The sequence below is a fragment of the Megalops cyprinoides genome, chromosome 11, assembly GCF_013368585.1.
Source record: "Megalops cyprinoides isolate fMegCyp1 chromosome 11, fMegCyp1.pri, whole genome shotgun sequence".
Lineage (NCBI taxonomy): Eukaryota > Metazoa > Chordata > Actinopteri > Elopiformes > Megalopidae > Megalops > Megalops cyprinoides.
Window position 1 is genome coordinate 20,019,182 of NC_050593.1, and position 17,337 is coordinate 20,036,518.

General features: G+C 40.0%; 1 protein-coding gene across 2 annotated transcripts; it reads right to left on the reverse strand.

Annotated features, from left to right (window-relative positions):
- Positions 1-7,662: 7,662 nt before the first annotated feature.
- On the reverse strand, positions 7,663-11,713 carry LOC118786288 (ankyrin repeat and SOCS box protein 9-like). 2 transcript variants are annotated; one of them, XM_036541419.1, is made up of 7 exons: positions 11,463-11,713; positions 11,227-11,306; positions 10,503-10,610; positions 9,670-9,820; positions 9,054-9,188; positions 8,566-8,757; positions 7,663-7,929 (listed from the first exon to the last, which is right to left on the reverse strand). In XM_036541419.1, the coding sequence occupies exons 1-7, from the start codon at positions 11,551-11,553 to the stop codon at positions 7,799-7,801; spliced, it is 888 nt and encodes a 295-aa protein (XP_036397312.1). In that variant the 5' UTR covers positions 11,554-11,713; the 3' UTR covers positions 7,663-7,798. The 2 variants fall into 2 exon arrangements, with proteins under 2 accessions (XP_036397312.1, XP_036397313.1); XM_036541420.1 differs by lacking the exon at positions 9,054-9,188.
- Between the last annotated feature and the right edge of the window lie 5,624 nt (positions 11,714-17,337).

Below are 17,337 nucleotides of genomic sequence, written 5' to 3' on the forward strand. Positions count from 1 at the left end.
TAATAGATTTGTGTTTTCTTCTGAATAATTTAAAGGCGGAGTAAATTGAGTGGAACAGATAAAGCTCACTTTTATTGCCCAACCTTCCCTCCCTCTCCTTCATCCCAAAATAATGCTTACAGTTGATTTAAGTGCTATATTATTGGCTTTGCAGATGGCCCTTCCAAGGGTTAGTTATATGGCTTGCATTTTTAAATTGTCATCCATTTACTCAATTTGAAGTTCCTTGCCACAGAGTGAAATAGGAATGCTGCACCAGAAAACTATACCTGCAAGGTCAATTCCACAGCCACAAAACCAGCTATGTAGTTACAGCATTGTGCAGGTAATTACAGTGGTCTGGACCAGTATGTTGAATGTCAGCAAGGAGGATCCTGCCTTATAATGATGTGGAAAAAGTAGGCAGGTTAGTTAAATGAGCTTTACTGAAAAACTAAAAATTAATGCAGTGATGTGTATTTGAAACTGCTGTGTACAGCTCTGACTTCATTGTAATGGAGAAAAAACCTAATTGTGGATAGTTCATGTGAATAATAACCTTCAGAACCACGCGGTGAATGTCAGGTCTGTCAGAATCAGTTCTCATGTGTTCTGTGGGGCTTGACCCCCCAATACCATACTGTTACCATGTCCAGGGAGTGAGAGAGAGTCACACCAGAGATATATGGCAATGAAAATACAGCGAGGACCATAACTCAAACTCTCAAACATTCTCCACACCAACTACGCAGAAAAACTTGGGAGATTGACATCTCCAAATACTCAGTCTATTTGTTTTAATTATCTAGAGAACACCGCTAAAAATATCAAAGCAATTACTGCTGTGTAGGAGGGGATGGTGGAGCCCACGAAAAGGCCACAGCAGGAGGGCCAGATATCTCTAACAAGATCCAACTGTGGAGCAATCAAGCCTCAAGCTGCTGGCAAGGATGGCATTGTACTTCCACGCTGAAGTGTATCTCAATTTTAACATCTTGTACCGTACACAATTTTGGACCACTTCTCATATCTTTTACAGATGGTTTTAATCATGAATGTGTGGAGTTTTGAATCATAGCCACAAATATGGCTGCCTGAAAAAAACACTACCAGTCAAAAGTTTGGACACACTTGACCAAGAAAATAGGAAACATGCATTGAAAGACATTTTGATTTAAAGATTTATGCTTAAATGCTTTGTTTCTTTGACAAATATAAATTGTGAAGTTAATGCATTAATTTCTTTACAAAAAAGTCATTTACAAAACTTTTTGACACTTTGTTGGTCACTGTATAAATTCCATTTGTGTTATTTCATAGTTTTGTTGTCTTCTATTGATGTCTTTATCCTAAAATGTGGAAAATAGTAAAAATAAAGTGTGTGCAAATGTTTGACTGGTACTTTACGTATATACACTATATGGCCGAAAGTATGTGGACACCCCTCCTAATTATTGAGTTCAGGTGTTTCAGCCACACTGATTGTTAACAGGTGCATAAAATCAAGCACATAGCCATACAATCTCCATAGACAAACCTTAGAAGTAGAATGGATCATACTGGAGAGCTCAGTGACTTTAAACGTGGCACTGTCATAGGATGCCATCTTTACTACAAGTCAGTTTGCGAAATTTCTGCCAGGAGAGCACTACCTACCGGAATGCACAGTGCCTACTGTAAAGTTTGGTGGAGGAGGGATAATGGCAACAATTTGGGGAAGGCCGTTTCCTGTTCCAGCATGACTGTGCCCCTGTGCACAAAGCAACGACCATAAGGACATGGTTTGATGAGTTTGGTGTGGAAGAACTCCAGTGGCCTGCACAGGGCCAGGGCCTGAGCCCTGGCCTCAACCCCATTGAACAATTTTGGGATGAATTAGTGCGCTGATTGTAAGCCAGGTCTTCTCGTCCAACATCAGCGCCTGACCTCACAGATGCTCTTTTGGCTGAATGGGCACAAATTCCCAGACACACTCCAAAATCTTGTGGAAAGCCTTCCCAGAAGAGTGAAGGCTGTTATAGCTCCATATTAATGCCCATGGTTTTGGAATGGGATGTCAAATAAGCTCATATAGTTGTGATGGTCAGGTGTCCGCATACTTTTGGCCATATAGTGTAGATAATAGGACTTGACAAATCAATTTGATCTGTATCAGCTGTGCTCTGGCTTTGGCACTGATAGGCACTCACTGTCCAGTTGTTGCTTTTCATAGTAGCTTTATATGTAGTCCAGATATTCAATTACATATTATATTAATAATAGTTCCTAATAATAGTGAGGCCAGTTATAGCCATATAATATTTATATATCACCGTCAACAGTGTTAATACACTGTCTGATTTGAGATACAGATGGAGATCTTATCAGGAATTAAGACGGCAGATGATGTTACAAAGTAGTGTTATTTAGTGCTTCACCTGGATTGTGGAGCCGACTTAATTTCACAGTTTCCATAATTACAGCTTTTCACCCATTTCAGAGGAGGGAGGTGGCACTGCCTAATCTGATCAGCCCGCTCCCTCAGCCCCTCCGCTCTGAAGCCAGGAAGTCCTCCGCTACATTGATTTAACATTAAACACAGGCAAATCAAAGCAGGAGTGGAGGTGAGGCTGGATGCAACTGGTCGTCTGGGTTCGAAGTGACATCGACTTGCCACGTGGTTCACATTCGGTGAGACGATCGATGCAGAGTTAACGAGTGCTGCAAATAACGATCACCTCTCTCTCCATGCTAAATAGGTGAGGCTGCGTCTCTGCAGATCTGCACCTCTAGGCCCGCAGTTGTGCTCCCGTGGAAAGGTGTTGTGTCCGTCTCCGCTAATAAGTCCTTTACAGAGCCGACAGCTCGGGTCAGCGAGCCAGATTAAAGTGCCTGAGCTGAGGGGCCCAGAACCCCATTAATCAACATGTGCATAGCAGTAGCACTAACTTTGCCCATGTGCACAAACTGCAAAAGGTCCACAAACCTGATCTATGAATCTTGTGTAGGAAACACACACATTTACGTAAAATTCTTGCTAAATTCCGATTGCTCTAATTATTTGTGTTTTGCATGAGTGTTTGATTTTGAGTAAAAATCTCCCTACTTGAGCCATATAAAGTAATCTTTAGGAATAAGACATGAACTCTCTATTTACTACAATGACCTTGAAGTAACATGCAACAAAAATAGGTACAGAGAGATTATATTATGTTAAACCAAAATAAAAATGCTGCTTGGCAATGAATGTGTATCTATATGTGACATGAAAAGTGAGCTTAGATCTAGTACACATATTACATTTTTTTAAAAATGGCTAGCGAGTGTATTGCATGTTATTCTGACACATTAGGAGAGAGCCACTGAACATGCCACACGAATTTTTGAAAGTGGGGAATTGTGTCACCAGCTCAGGATACAGTGCATGTTTTCAAGCTACATAGTAGGTCCCACTGGTAGATGATATAGTCCTATAAGCTTATAAAGCACCTATTCAAATTCTAGGCACACAAAGCTACCTGACTGTTTTTTTTTCCCCGTTTACTGTACTTCCATTGTTTGCAGTGATAGCTGTTTGCAGGCAGATTATGTAAACCTTTTTGCTCTTACCACAGTTTACAGCATTGTTGAATGGCAGTTACTATATGTGGAATCCACATCTATAGTTGGAATCTTTTCTCAGATGAGGAATTCATTAAATCAACGCAAACAATTGTTTTTTGCCTCCTGTCCCCATGATACAGTGCAGAGTTGTTCATTCCAGAGCTTAAGTGTCAGGAATATCCTGTATGTCTACACCTCATATACCTCCTGTGTGTCTGAGAAAAAAAAAAAATCATTTTTTACATAGAAATACGCACATGTATATATGCCCACATGTATATATGAGTAGTTGTATCATACATTCCCATTTTTCTGAATCTATGTAATCTGGGGACATAAATCCATTCTAATATAAATAAGGTCTGAAGGCTAAATTGTATTTGCATCTGCTTCGGTGGCTCTGAATAAGCAGGTTTGTGATCCATAACCCCCTGCATTGCTTCACACCGAGCCCCTCTCTGGGATTTAGATGGAAATGAAATCTATTTGCGTACTTTAGTCTCTGAATCACAATCTGATACAGTCTAAGCCTTAGACATTGCCCCTACAGAGGGATGCTGTTCACTGGAGGATGAGAGAGGAGGGAGGATTCAGTTAGGGTGTGTTCCACATGCCAGATGCCTGTGGTATGAGGAGATGGCAGTGAGTGCAGTATACTCAGGTCTCTTTTTTACATGCCAGGCATATGCTTCCTTCTGTGGGGGCAAAACAGGATTCATTTCAGCAAATGCATGCATTGTGGATTTACAATTACTGTGGTATTTTAAGCCTGCTACTTACACCCTGCCACTGTCATAAGCCGCCAAGTCTTGTGAAGGATGAGCCATCACCTATCACTAGGAAATTGCTGACTTTGTAAGGAAGTCAGTAATACATTTTTTATTTATGTATTAACCAGAGTCTTAATTCGTGCAACAAGTGCTCACCTAAAATATCTTAGCGGGAGATCCCAGCAGCTCTCGTCAACTTTGCCCTTGTGTCATTGTTACTTGTAGATGTTTGAATTGGTTGTGTGTATCTTGGGATTGCTGCAATGGCAGTGGTCCTTCTGATGCCGCTTCACAAATAAGCCAAGGGACTGTGTCTAGGGCAAGATATTTCAGGAAGATCCTAGTCAGCCTCAGCTAGTCTCCACTCTTAAGGGCTTTAATTTGTGCTCTCTGTTGAATTCCATTCCACTTTCATCTCCGGTGATACAAACATGATTCCGTGAGGACCTGTCGAGACTGAGTGGAAGGCCATTAAAATCTGATCTAAAAAGCCCCTTAATGTGACCTCCTTTTGCAATATCATCTCTGCGCTACACAGCAATGAAGTAGCCACAGTTCGGAAAAATAATGAAAAAGATGCATTATCTATCTGTCATGTGTCACATCAGTAAACAGTATTCCTACCCAAGCCTGTACATTATGAAACTGACTTTATAAACCAGCTGGAACTGATTAAAATGTGCCACTGCAAACAAATTGTTGTTCAGTAAAGATATAAATACAATGCAATGCATAGCTAAGCACAATTTAGTCTTCTTAAAGATATATTTATCATCAAAGTTTATTTCCTGCATTCTGTAAATGAAATGAACACATGAATGGTTTGTTTCATTAAACTAGACTAAAAGAAACATACTTTGCTAAAAAGTATTTCACAGCAATATCATTGCTTGTCTCTCTTCTCTCTGTCCTGTTTGTGTCATCTTCTTAATGGTAGGGTAATTCTTTGTTGGGCATGGTGTGCAGTTCAGGCACAGACGGCTCGTTTGGGAGACTGCAAGGCTGGAGGTTATGGCGAGAGTGCTGATGTTGAGCCTCAGAGTTGTTCTGCACCACTGTGCCCAGAGCTTTTAAAAATGCCTGTGATCTGTACCTATCGGGCTCCACGTCAATACGAATTACCGTCAGGCTGGGCAGACTTGACAGGTGGTTACAGAGGGAATGTTCCCAGTGCAGTTGTGAGAAAGGTTTCTCCTGTTCCACTTAGCCGCAGTGCCCATCTCCACAGATCAATATTAACCTTCAGCCCTTGCACACTAAAGCATCAACAACTTCTCTGAATAACCCAGTGTCCAAATGATCATGAACCGTGACTGAATTCAGTGGTATGGGAAGCATCCTTAAAATCCACAGTATGGCGTTCTCAGATCCCAGTTCATAGGAGTTCCAAGTTGGCCATAATATTGATCACCATTATTTTTTCCACAGTCTCTCCAATGAACAAAGATATCGGGGTTTAGATTTCATAGATGTCATGCAAGATTGTTCCGTTGTTGTTGTTTTACCATTGTACTGTCCCTTTTTGATGATGTCATAGTACAGAATCTACACCCTGGTTCAGCCTGAATCATTTTCATGCTTGTCATCTCATCTGTCTTTGTTCAAAAAGCTTTGTGTTTAAACCTCTCTCCACATGTTGCTACCCTTTGATGATGCTGATGCAAATATAAATAAAAGTTCAGGGAGAGGTAAACATGCAGATAAGAGATGCCGGGGGACAAAGGAGAGACGAAGTGACAGACTGTCGGCCTGCGCGCACTGATGCAGGGTGACACATCTTGCGAGTCGTACTTGAGGAAGTCAAAGCAGTGACACCATCTGCATGTGCCAGAACAACATGGAACTTTTTGTTTGCTTGATTCAAAGTATCACTTTGCTTTACTCTATTTTTAGGTTTTCCTGGAAAGCCAGAGAGCTTGACTCTAGTGATTGGTTTCAGTATGTTAAAGGCCATGTCCACAGATGTTAGAAGCACCAATTAATCATTTCACTGACTTTATTAATCTACAGTATTAAAGTGCAAACCTTTTACACACGTACACAACGCAAGGTAAATTAAACACTGTTATGTAGAAACCCATCCTAAGCACCTTAATCCCACAGCATTTTCTTCTGGAAATAAAATCTACAGTTTTGAATACAGCCATCTAACTACTATATCCCACTATATCCAATTAGGCCACAATGGATATTTCCTTCTCAGTTTGTTTTACACAAACTTCAGTATATTTTCATTATTGAGTAATTTATATAAATATATATGCCATTAATCTGGTTTACCTCACAAAAACTAAAGATTGTTTCATTGCACTTTTCTTTCAGGCCTAAATGACATTTTATCTCTTGAGAGGAAATTTTTTTCCATCAGTCATTTATTGACTTTAGATTGACTTCAGTTGCTCTTGGCAATCTTGTCTCATGACACTAGTGTCACATTCAGTAAAAAGCTTGATTGAAAGAGGCTGTGAGATATAATGTGATGTGATTGTGTTTTTAATATGAAGAGAAAACAATTTCTTTTTACTGCTTTGGGTACTGTGCACTGTCTCTGCATCAGGGGATGTATTATTCATATCAGATAACAAGTTGGAGGCAATGAGCTCTTATTTTTTGCAATCATAATTAATTTGAAACAATAGGCCATAGTGAAAGTGAAAATCAGCTTGCACAACAATAGTGATTTTATTTCACATGCCATTTCAATATGTTTTAGTGAATATGGGTACATTGTTAAAATCATGAGACACAACTGACATTGAGGATAGTCAAAGGGGGTGCTGTTTACATCAAAATGCCTCTTTTCCATCAAACAAAATATGTAATGCATAAGCAAAAATGAACAATATGGAAATCTATATAATACACAGTAGTCTGTGTTACCAGTGATGTCAATAAATATGTTGTTGCTTTGGATAAAACGCGTCTGTCAATGAATAAATGAAAACGTGAATTTTGAAATTCAGAGAGTTGTCCGCATTTCTGTCTCTGCACATCATTCCTAGTTATTCAAACATAATTGATTAAAAGTATAAAAACATTCAAAATAAATTTTTGATATTGTTTGTATACTTTGTAAAGGGAGAACTGTACAGATATATATTTGATAATCTGCCCTGAAAAGCTATGGTACTTAGTCCTTTTAATAAGGCCAAAAAAAGCTATGTAATGTTACTCATGCCTGTAGTTCCAATGGCCCAACACAGCAGGACAAGTACAGGTCACATGAATAAACCCTTTTACCCTGTTAGTTAGCTGCCCACTTCAGTTTCTATACATATATGCAGAAATGTGTAGAATGTATTCCAGCAAAGCAAGATTTTACAGCCTGACACCAGACTCCAGTAGTGAACCCTGTCAAAGAGAGTGGGTTTATGTCGCCCCCTGGAGTCACTTGTCTGAATTTCAGACACCGTCACTCGGCGACTCAGACTGCGCTTCTTCTGCAGATGCCTCCCATGGTGATCCCATTAGTCAGACTGGTAAAGAAGGTATCCTTTTAGCTCTGTTGGTATAGACAGTCCATTGATTTCACTGAGTCCTGTCTTTCCTAATACTGCCCTTATAGTCAGACGACACAACTGCATGAGACAGGAGACCCCTGCCAGGAGAGATAAGCATCAATCATCTAATTATGTACAAACACAGTATGTGGTTTCATGTATGTGTATGTGTACATGTAAATATTTTCACAACAGCTAAGAATGGAAGTTATGAAATGTATGTCAGTTGTTATCATATCAATGATGAAAAGATCTATCCTATGCAACTTACATGTTTTACAAGGTATCTTTCTATGGGAAAAATAAGCCCAGGGAAATGATTTGGTTGAACATGCAAAGCATTTATGTATCTGACCTGGTCAGCTGACTTATTTGGAAAGCTTACGTTTGTGGGTTCAGCTTCAGGCTTCAATTAGATACACATAATCAATAATGCCACACTAAAATTCTGGTTTTCTAGGGAACAGCCCAAATGCTCTTGAAATGAGCATGTTTTTAGAAATATTTGTTGACCCAGTAATGTTGGTGGAAATTTACAAAATTAATTGAGATATTGCGCCTCACTCCTATGGCTCACAGTACTATCTTTGTGTTCCATCCTACCTGATAGGCTCAGTAAAACAAGCTCATAATGCATGTCGTAACTGTGATTTATCAATCATGTAAAAAACATTTAGAGAGATCTCAATTTGCACTGTTAGCTGGAACAGAGGCAGGGAGGACGTGTGGACTACCTCCTCTCTGACTGAGAAGACTCTGTGTAGCACTGTTAGGTGGAGCGAGGTCCAGTGGCCGCTTGCCCTCTGTGTTTCTGGTGGCAGGGTTGGCACCGTGGTCTAGAAGGACCCTGACGAGCTCGGGCTGGGACAGTCGAGCCGCCACGTGCAGGGGGGTGTCCCCATCCTTACCGCTGTTCACACTGGCACCTGGAGGAGCAGGTTCATGCATTCAGTCAGGTCTTTGATGCAGGGTAAACTCTGGCCATAAAAATGGCAACATGGAGGCAAATAAAATCTATTTTAAAAGTCTATTTTAAAAAAAAACATTGTGAGTATTGTGATTTTATTCAACAAAATGGATTGTTATTTTAAATGAAATACCTTTAAAATGTATTGGCATCAATGCAAAGGTTTTCAGGGTTAGGGTTAGGGTTAGGGCCACTCATAAAGCATTTTTATTATTTAATGTAGAAGACAAAAAAAGACCGAACTGAGTGAAGTACCAAGTTGAAGCAGTCTCGCCACAGTGCTCAGATGCTGATTGGTGCATGCAGAGTAAAGTGGTGTCCCTGAATGGTCAGACCAAAGGTCAACATCTGCCCCATGCTGGACCAGAGCCTCAATGCACTCCGTGTGACCTGGGTATGAATGCACACAACCTCATGGTCAACCACACTGTGTCTGCATTTCAGCACTGACTGTATTCACCTGGAGCAGGATGAGACACTGAGACTCAAATATAAAAGGTGTGTCATTATTATATTATCTCTACCAGCTAGCTTGTACCTTGTCTGGTCAACTATTGAAACTTGGTCATGCAGCACTTCTAATATTGTCCACTCCTTATATGGCTTTCTTGTGTTGTACTCTGCCTCACTTGTAAGTCGCTCTGGATAAAAGCATCTGCCAAATGAATACATGTAGATGTAAGTGTAATAAGTATACACTTACTACACTTATACACTAAGTATAAGTGGCCAAGTATGGCAGTAATTTATCCCACCTCTTTTCCTTCATACTTTCCCAGGACACATACTTCACTCTTTCGAGTATTAAACAAATCCTTAGATGGATTCAGAATGTCATGAGGGATGCTGCCTCTAGCCCTCAGTCTCTGACCTTTAGCTGCGGCCTGGTGTATGGGGGACGTAGAAACCGCGGCCCCATGTGGTGTGGCTCCTTGTTGGAGGAGGAGCTTGACGCAGGAGAGGTGACCTCTGGCACAAGCTTCAGAAAGCGGGGTGATCATATCAATCGTGGGGGTGTTCACCTGGTTCCACGCACAGCAATGTACAGGTGAAGCTCTGAATGGTACAATTCCTCAACACCGAAAGTTGCACCAAGTTTCATGTTTAGTGCTTCTTGGCTACTTGTACTTATATGATTACAAGAATCTGTTGTTAAGATCTTGGCAACTCCTAATCAAACATATTAAAAGGTCTGACTACATTAGATAGTTTGTAAATGTCCAATATGATAACACGATATATGATTATCTTGCTGAATTGTTTTAGTCTGTTGCTGGAGCATGTGAAAGCCTATGGTGTTATGTACTGCATGCAAAACTCTGCTCACAGTAAAGCAAGAGAGGTTCCAATAGAGGTTCTTATGTCTGCAGGCTTGTGCTAGTGAAAATGACATGCTGCAAAACTCTAAATAGAGACATAGTGAATGTGTAGTGTGATTAGTACTGATGTTTACTGTGTATGAAAATAAATGTGTATGAGTTACTGTGCATTTTACTGTGCTTGTGGTAGTGTCTTTATGTAAGGGTTTGAGAGGTGTGGATGATATGTGCCTACAAAGACATTACCATCATCTGTTGCAGAAAGCACACTGATTTCAGCTGCAGTGATATACTGTAAAGTTTTGTACCCTTCTCTCCAAGGTCTGGTATAAATGAGTAACCACACTAGCCAGTAAACTCAAACAAACACACCTGGGCTACTCACATTGGCTCCATGGTCTATCAGCAGTTTAACACAGGCAGTGTGTCCCTGCTGGCAGGCTCCATGAAGAGGAGACACTCTGTCCAGGGAAAGCAGATTTACACTGGTGCCCTGGCAACAAGAGAACATTTCAGCTGGTGTAAGTAAGCAGTCTCATTGCCCTCAATCATTCTATGTGCCTTTGTACCAGTGCACTGTAGATTCAGAAACTCCTGAAACATAGCCCTTCTGGACCGGAGCATTACTGTCCTGTCTGGCTGTTTGGTGGAAGATCAGTATCGTACTACTAGTACTTACTGTAAATCTGACATATTGATGATTTTGATGCTTCAGAGACATGAATGTAATGTAACATGCAATACAATTTTGGAACTGCCTCTAGATATGGTTCTTTAATAAATGAATTGATTTTAGCTGCAAGCATTAATCATGGGCTCAAGCACAAAATGGTTGCAGCCCTTAGCATTGACTGTATTTTTTTCTACTAGATGAACAACCAATGAGTGAGTAACAGAGAAGTGGGCATTCATAAAGATGCATACATTCAAATTATTACTAAAATCAAGTCCTTCAGATGTTTGGTGGTTGCCCCCACTAGTAATAATACTAGATATAATGGACTAACAGCAAACTGCTTACAGTGACCAACTGAGTGAACAACAAGAGAACAGCCCTAAGACTACTCATGATGATGATGTCAGAAATAAAATGGTCAGATATGCTCTACCTGGCCAATGAGAGTGCGCACGGACAGGACTCGCCCATTATATGCAGCATCATGCATTGGTGACCAGTCGGATTCAATATCTTTAACACAGAAGAGACAGGAGACATTAAACCTGAGGATGTCCTACAAGTTCAAACCCATTCCATACCTGTCACAGAGATAACAGAATGGGGAAGTGTTAAGGTATTGTTGTTCAGGTCTATTCAGTATATTGAATCCTTGTGTCCACCACTTACCACTCATCATAGGGTTTGAGAAGTAGGCAGCAGGTTCAGCTCGGCTGGGGTGTTCTCTCTGGCCGTTTCTCTTCTCTCTCGGTGCGTTCATCCTGAGCTTGGCAGCACTTTTCAAGACCTAAAGGCTGATATGCACAAACTCAATAGCATTTCCATTTTCAGTTCAGCAGCCAAAGTAACTGTTGGATATTTTGGGCAGCCATGCAAATAAATAACTTTGCACACTGTCGTATCAGCATTCATGTGCCATCATGCGCCCGCCCATTTCTGGCCTTTGTGTTTTGTTTTGTTCATGGCAGTGACTCTGTACACGTTAATGATGTCACTTCCCTTTCAGCCCAGTCTCTGCTACACAGGAAGCTGGTAGTTGTCACACGCCCAAAGAACTCGCTGTAGTGTGTGGCAGTTGAAAGAAACAGCAGAGGCTTGTGGAGCTGTAATTTTCACACTGCAATCACAGACTAAATGCACACACCAGTCAGCGGGTGGCAGGTCTGGAATACGTGGGGAGTACAGGGAGCGAAAGAGCGCACGTCCTGTTTGTCTCATCAAGGCGTGCATCAAGCTACAAAAGTACAAATGTTTCTGCCCCCCGTCTCCACTCAAACATCCTATTTTTTGCAGTTTGATTTTCCTTCTTGAGTTCTATAATTAGAGAACTCTCTGAGGAAGGACAAACAGCAGAATGAATATACTTGAGAGGAAAAGAAGAGGCCTGCTGCTTATTCACTGCCTGCACCCAGTCAGATGAGGTCTCCTCCTGCTAGCGTGATCCTTTATCTGAGATCCATTCCAAAATATTTCTCTTAATACTGTTATACCAATAAAACTGTTTTCAGGTAGTTATATATGCAGTCATTTTCACACCTGTAATGCGCATAAACACATAACAGAGCAAGGATGTGTCATATGTATGACTCTGCAAAAATGATAGATAATTGCCATTGTTTTTGTTAAAAGGTAATCCTTTTGTCTCATTTCCCTATGACCACTAGATGGTAGTAAATGGTGAGGAAATGTTGGCATTTTCCTTATCTTTAGTTGAAATGGAACCCAAACCAGCAAGTTGGGGTCCTCCAGCTGCTTCCAAACCAAGACTGCATATTCTGGAAAATGCCTCCTGATAGCTTTGAAATGGTTCAGAATAATCTGCAATAATCAGTTTATCAATGGAAAGCTGTGATTGATTCTAAACTTCTACAGTATGAAGATCTCATTTAAGTGTAAAAGAGTTATAAACAAATAAGTTACACATATTTGTAACTGAGGTAAAACTGCTGAGTGGTACATGTTTTGTGCTGATATGAGCTTGGTTGTGTGCCTTATGATAGCACTTAGTCCCTTTGTAGTAATATTTACCACCATGCTATTATGTATCAAGGATGGCGCTAAGCACTCAGTATACAGCCACATGCACCCTATTGAATACACTTTTCATTAGTTGCTCTGTATAAGACCATCTGCCTGTGCACAAGAGTCCTCATTTTCAGTGGGCTTAGTGTGTCATGTCCGTTTAGTGTGCCAGGTGAGGTCCTGAGCCTTAAGGCCTCTACAGCCTCACTCTTCCATTTCTGTAACACAGAGGAATGCAGCAGGGAAAACAGCATATATTAGGCATAATAAAGCAAAGGGGATTCCTGTAAACAGGCTTCCAGTTTAATAGTAACCTAATTAATATTTCCATTGCATGTGCAAATCCCATAAACAGGGCACCTTGACTGATATAATTCACACATTACAGATCTGATCACACAAACTGGCTGAACTGTTTATGGTTGTGTTAGAATGCCCTGTTTTATGGTTTTTACGATGTATTTTGGCAATGCTCATAAATCATTAGATTTAAAAATGTGTCCAGCACTAACCACCTGCTGGATCTCAACAAACACAAAGTGTAGATATGAGGAACTCCGTCCCAAAAGGCTCTTGTTTTCCGCAATAAAAGGTTTTAGGGAAATCTAAATCTGGGCACAGGAAGCAGTGTTTTTTATGGCTTAATCGTTAAGGTACAGCAAACATCTGCCACTCTGAAGTCATGTTTTCCCCTGGCCACACATCCTGGCTGCACCCTTCTGTTTTAAGAGGTGTATGACGTGACACCATAAGTGTAAATAGATTCCAGGAAATCATGTTTTTAGTGTGTGAGAGTTTGGATAAATTACTTATATGCTACTTGAACACTGAACGTGGTGTAAAATAAACTCAAGCCTGTACAAGTCTGCAGTCTTACACCATGAACTAAGACAACTTCAGTGAGTTAACACTATGAGCTGTTAGTATGGATTAAATCAGCCTGACATTTCTGAAGGTACTATTATGAGGCCCATATACATGAGAATCAGAGAACTCAGTGCCCTTCAGTGGCTCAAAAGTAAAATTTGCTTGTCACGCTTTCATTCATTTCCGCTTCTTGGATTTGTTTACCTTTTTGAACACCAAACATGGTATTGATAGTCCAAACAAAAATTAGGGGTCCAGAGTCACTCAGTTGGCAGGGTGCTTATCCTGACAGTAGACTAAGCCTTACAGCTGGGATTCGAAACTGGCCATATCCCTGCCAATGATTGTGAGATTGCAGCCATGTAACAAACTGGCTTCATTCCGCTGGGGACAGGAAGGGCTAGGTTGGCCAGGGTTACCTTGTCTCACTGCTTTCAGACACCCTGATTCCTGACACCCACAAAATCAGTGCAGTAGTGCCTATCCTCCAATTGATGCCCAGTTCAATGTGGTGCACTGTGTGACTGTGATGCATAGTGTGAACAACAGTACAAAATTGATATCTATATTGTCTCTAGTAGTACGACTGATGATGGGAGTAGGAACCAGGGAACTAATAAAACCAACCTGTACACTAATGTAGGCTATAATGCAAACAACAGATTATAGACAGAAATTTGATTGCAGAAAAAAAAGCTGAAAAAAGGGGTCTTCAAGAGAGACTCTAGAATTCAGTGTGTGTGTTATTTTTTGTTATCTTGGAGCCATAACATTGCCTCTACTAATGTCTTTACAAAAAACAGTAGCCAGTTTTGTCCTTATAACTTATGTCCTTATGTATGGTTCCACATATAAGCAGTTGCAGAATGATTATTTCACAAATACAGAGATAACAAACCAGTCTGAAGACTAAAGCTGCAACTAAAGCTGTCGCAGTGTCCAACAACAAAGTGCATTAATTAACTGAACTGGACACGGTAAGAAAGTCTAATTCAAATGTCCTGAGGGTCATGGAAACCAGTAAAAAACCAAATTCCCAAAACTGGTGCACAAAAATAAACGTTGCAAGAGACTACCAAAATTATAGAACTGATGTGAAAAATAACAATCCCAGATATACTGAAAAACACAGGCAAACATGTATGCATCACTTCATATATCAACAACAAAGTATTTAAAGAGGAAAAAATACATTTCAAAAGCTCACCTGCTTCTTTCAGCAGTGAAACTGGATAATGCACCCCTTTGTTATATTGTTAGTTTAAACAAAACAGACTGTCAGGTTTATCACTGACTTCTTACTCTGAAGGCAACATTAATAAGTAAACAAGTAATGTACTTTGTGTAGGAAAACAAACTCCATGCATTCCAGTCCTCAGCGATTTGCACTAGACAGACAAGCAACGACACAGTCAATCATGCCCCTCCTCCAGCTTGCCAACTCACCAGGTGAGTTCCCAATCCAGACCATCGTCCCCAGGCCTTTGCTGCAAGAAGCCCACACCCTCATGTGTCGCTGACCTCACATGCAAGAACCACTCAAAGCACGGGCCCTAGGGCTACGGGCTGAAGTGAGAATTTCACCTGACAAGTTTGTAGGGTTTAGGCTTCAGTTCGTCTGAATGTATGAAAATTTGGCCGGTAGTTTTTTCGCTGGCCTGCAGCGAAAAAACTGCTCTGATCTGCTCTGTCACCAAACCTGTGTAACAAAGGCCTTGCACTGCATTTAAATAATCGATTGTCAATTGTTAGAAATTAAAAATAATAATAACATAATTTAGCTAGAGTGGCTGCTTCTATGTGTAGTAACTGAAACTTTGTGAGAAGAGAAGAGAAACTTCCCTAGTCGCCTCAGCATTATGAGTTAGTATCTACTTCCACTTTGACATCACTGATAAAACCTTCATTTGTTTGATGTAGGGCTTGACGGGGTATATCAGGGTACGCCACAGAACACATTCATTTGAATTTGCAGACATGTCTACACAAATAAGAAATCATCCATTGCAGCTGTCTTTGCAATGCATTGGATGCATTTGATTTCCTGTCAAAAATAATTAGGGTGTGGTTGCATATTTACAAAAATAGTAAAAAAAAAAAAAATATATATATATATATATATATATATATATATATATATATAAACTCATGATGCAGCAAGATACCACAATGCACATGATCCTCTGCATGCATTATAAAATATATGGAGATATTCTGTGTTTGTCATGTTCTGTATTTAGGATACATTATATAGTGGTTAAGTGGTTAAATTATATGCATGCAAATCAATAATATATTATATAATGTAATTACACTAGTGTAACAAAATAGTATATGTTAAGCATCACTACTACCTTTAAAATAACTGAACATAATTCAAATTATATAATCATATGACATTCGAAATACAACATGCTTGATCTTCCTTGCTCACTCTCTCTCTGAGAGCAGTGCTTCAAACATGAATACTTGGCTGAAGGTATTATTGCTGTCATTATTTCTCATCTGAAACCACAACGAGTGGTTTCATATTGGGTGGTACATGCTCAGAATGAGGGATGGGCACTTCCAGTCCTGAAGGTATAAGGGTCTTCTGCTTTCCATTTTGCCCCTGCTTATAATTGTATAACTGAAGTCATTCTTTGGATAGGAAGTCACTTCACCTCATGCTCTTCATGTAAAACAGTTGCAAACTGAAGTTCTCACCCTCCAGGAGTGGAATTGTCCATCTTTGCCCTAAGATACTTGGCTGCTCAAGAGTCATTAAGAGTCTGGGTTTGCATATTGAAGCCATCAGAACAGCTTCTCCAGGAGCAGGGATACGAAAGCTTTGGCAGCTCTCCATCCACTAGTAAATCTTAAGCATCTTCAAAAATGAGCAGTTATCATCAATCTGGTGGTGACATCATCATCAAAAACAAGAAATATTTTATGTATCAGTGCACTCTTCGCTCTTCCAGTCTTCCAAAAGAAAAAAAGAAAAAAAAAAACATTGTAAGTATGGAAGCTTGGCTGTCTATTGATTTGGCAAAAAAGTTCCTAGCATTTTTTTGTGAGCAAATAAGGAAATTCACAATATTTGCATATTTGTAACCCCTGCAGTCAAACCCTGTTTGTTGTCTCTGGGGTCAGCTGTATCCTCAGACAGTAGTGCTGTCTTGGGTGATGTTCATTTAGACACGTTTCATTTTAAGAAAATTTGGTCTCACTTGGTGGTAAATGTGAGAAACAGCTGTTACTTGTTACAGTGTGTGAGCATGTGACAATACAATGCAAATGTAAAGATTTGCAGTTTAAGCCTTTCAATGTTGCTTGAAATATGTTGATTTATCCAATTTGTATTTTCTTTTAAACATTAAAATGAAAATGAGTTACTTTATAAGTGAGCTGCTTAAGACATTAGACATTGGGAGAAATTACATCTTAAGAATTCAGCAGAGACCCCCAGGCCAGGAGGGGTCATTTGTATTTCAGGTGAATACCCAGTCATTACTTCTGAAGTTGTGTGGAGGAGTTACCTGGTATGTCATTCTTTCTTCATGAAACCACACACTAACTGCACAAACTACAGCATATAAGACAAGACATTGACACAGTTTTCTGATATCAAAATAGAGCGATTTATTTCCATTTCATTGAGTATGATTTTAACTGT

Coding starts and splice junctions, on each gene's coding strand:
- LOC118786288 (XM_036541419.1), bottom strand. CDS start 11,553: ATGAACGCACCGAGAGAGAAGAGAAACGGCCAGAGAGAACACCCCAGC. Junction 11,307..11,462: donor CTCAAACCCTATGATGAGTG/GTAAGTGGTGGA, acceptor TCTGTGTTAAAG/ATATTGAATCCGACTGGTCA. Junction 8,758..9,053: donor GGCGAGACTGCTTCAACTTG/GTACTTCACTCA, acceptor CTGCTCCTCCAG/GTGCCAGTGTGAACAGCGGT.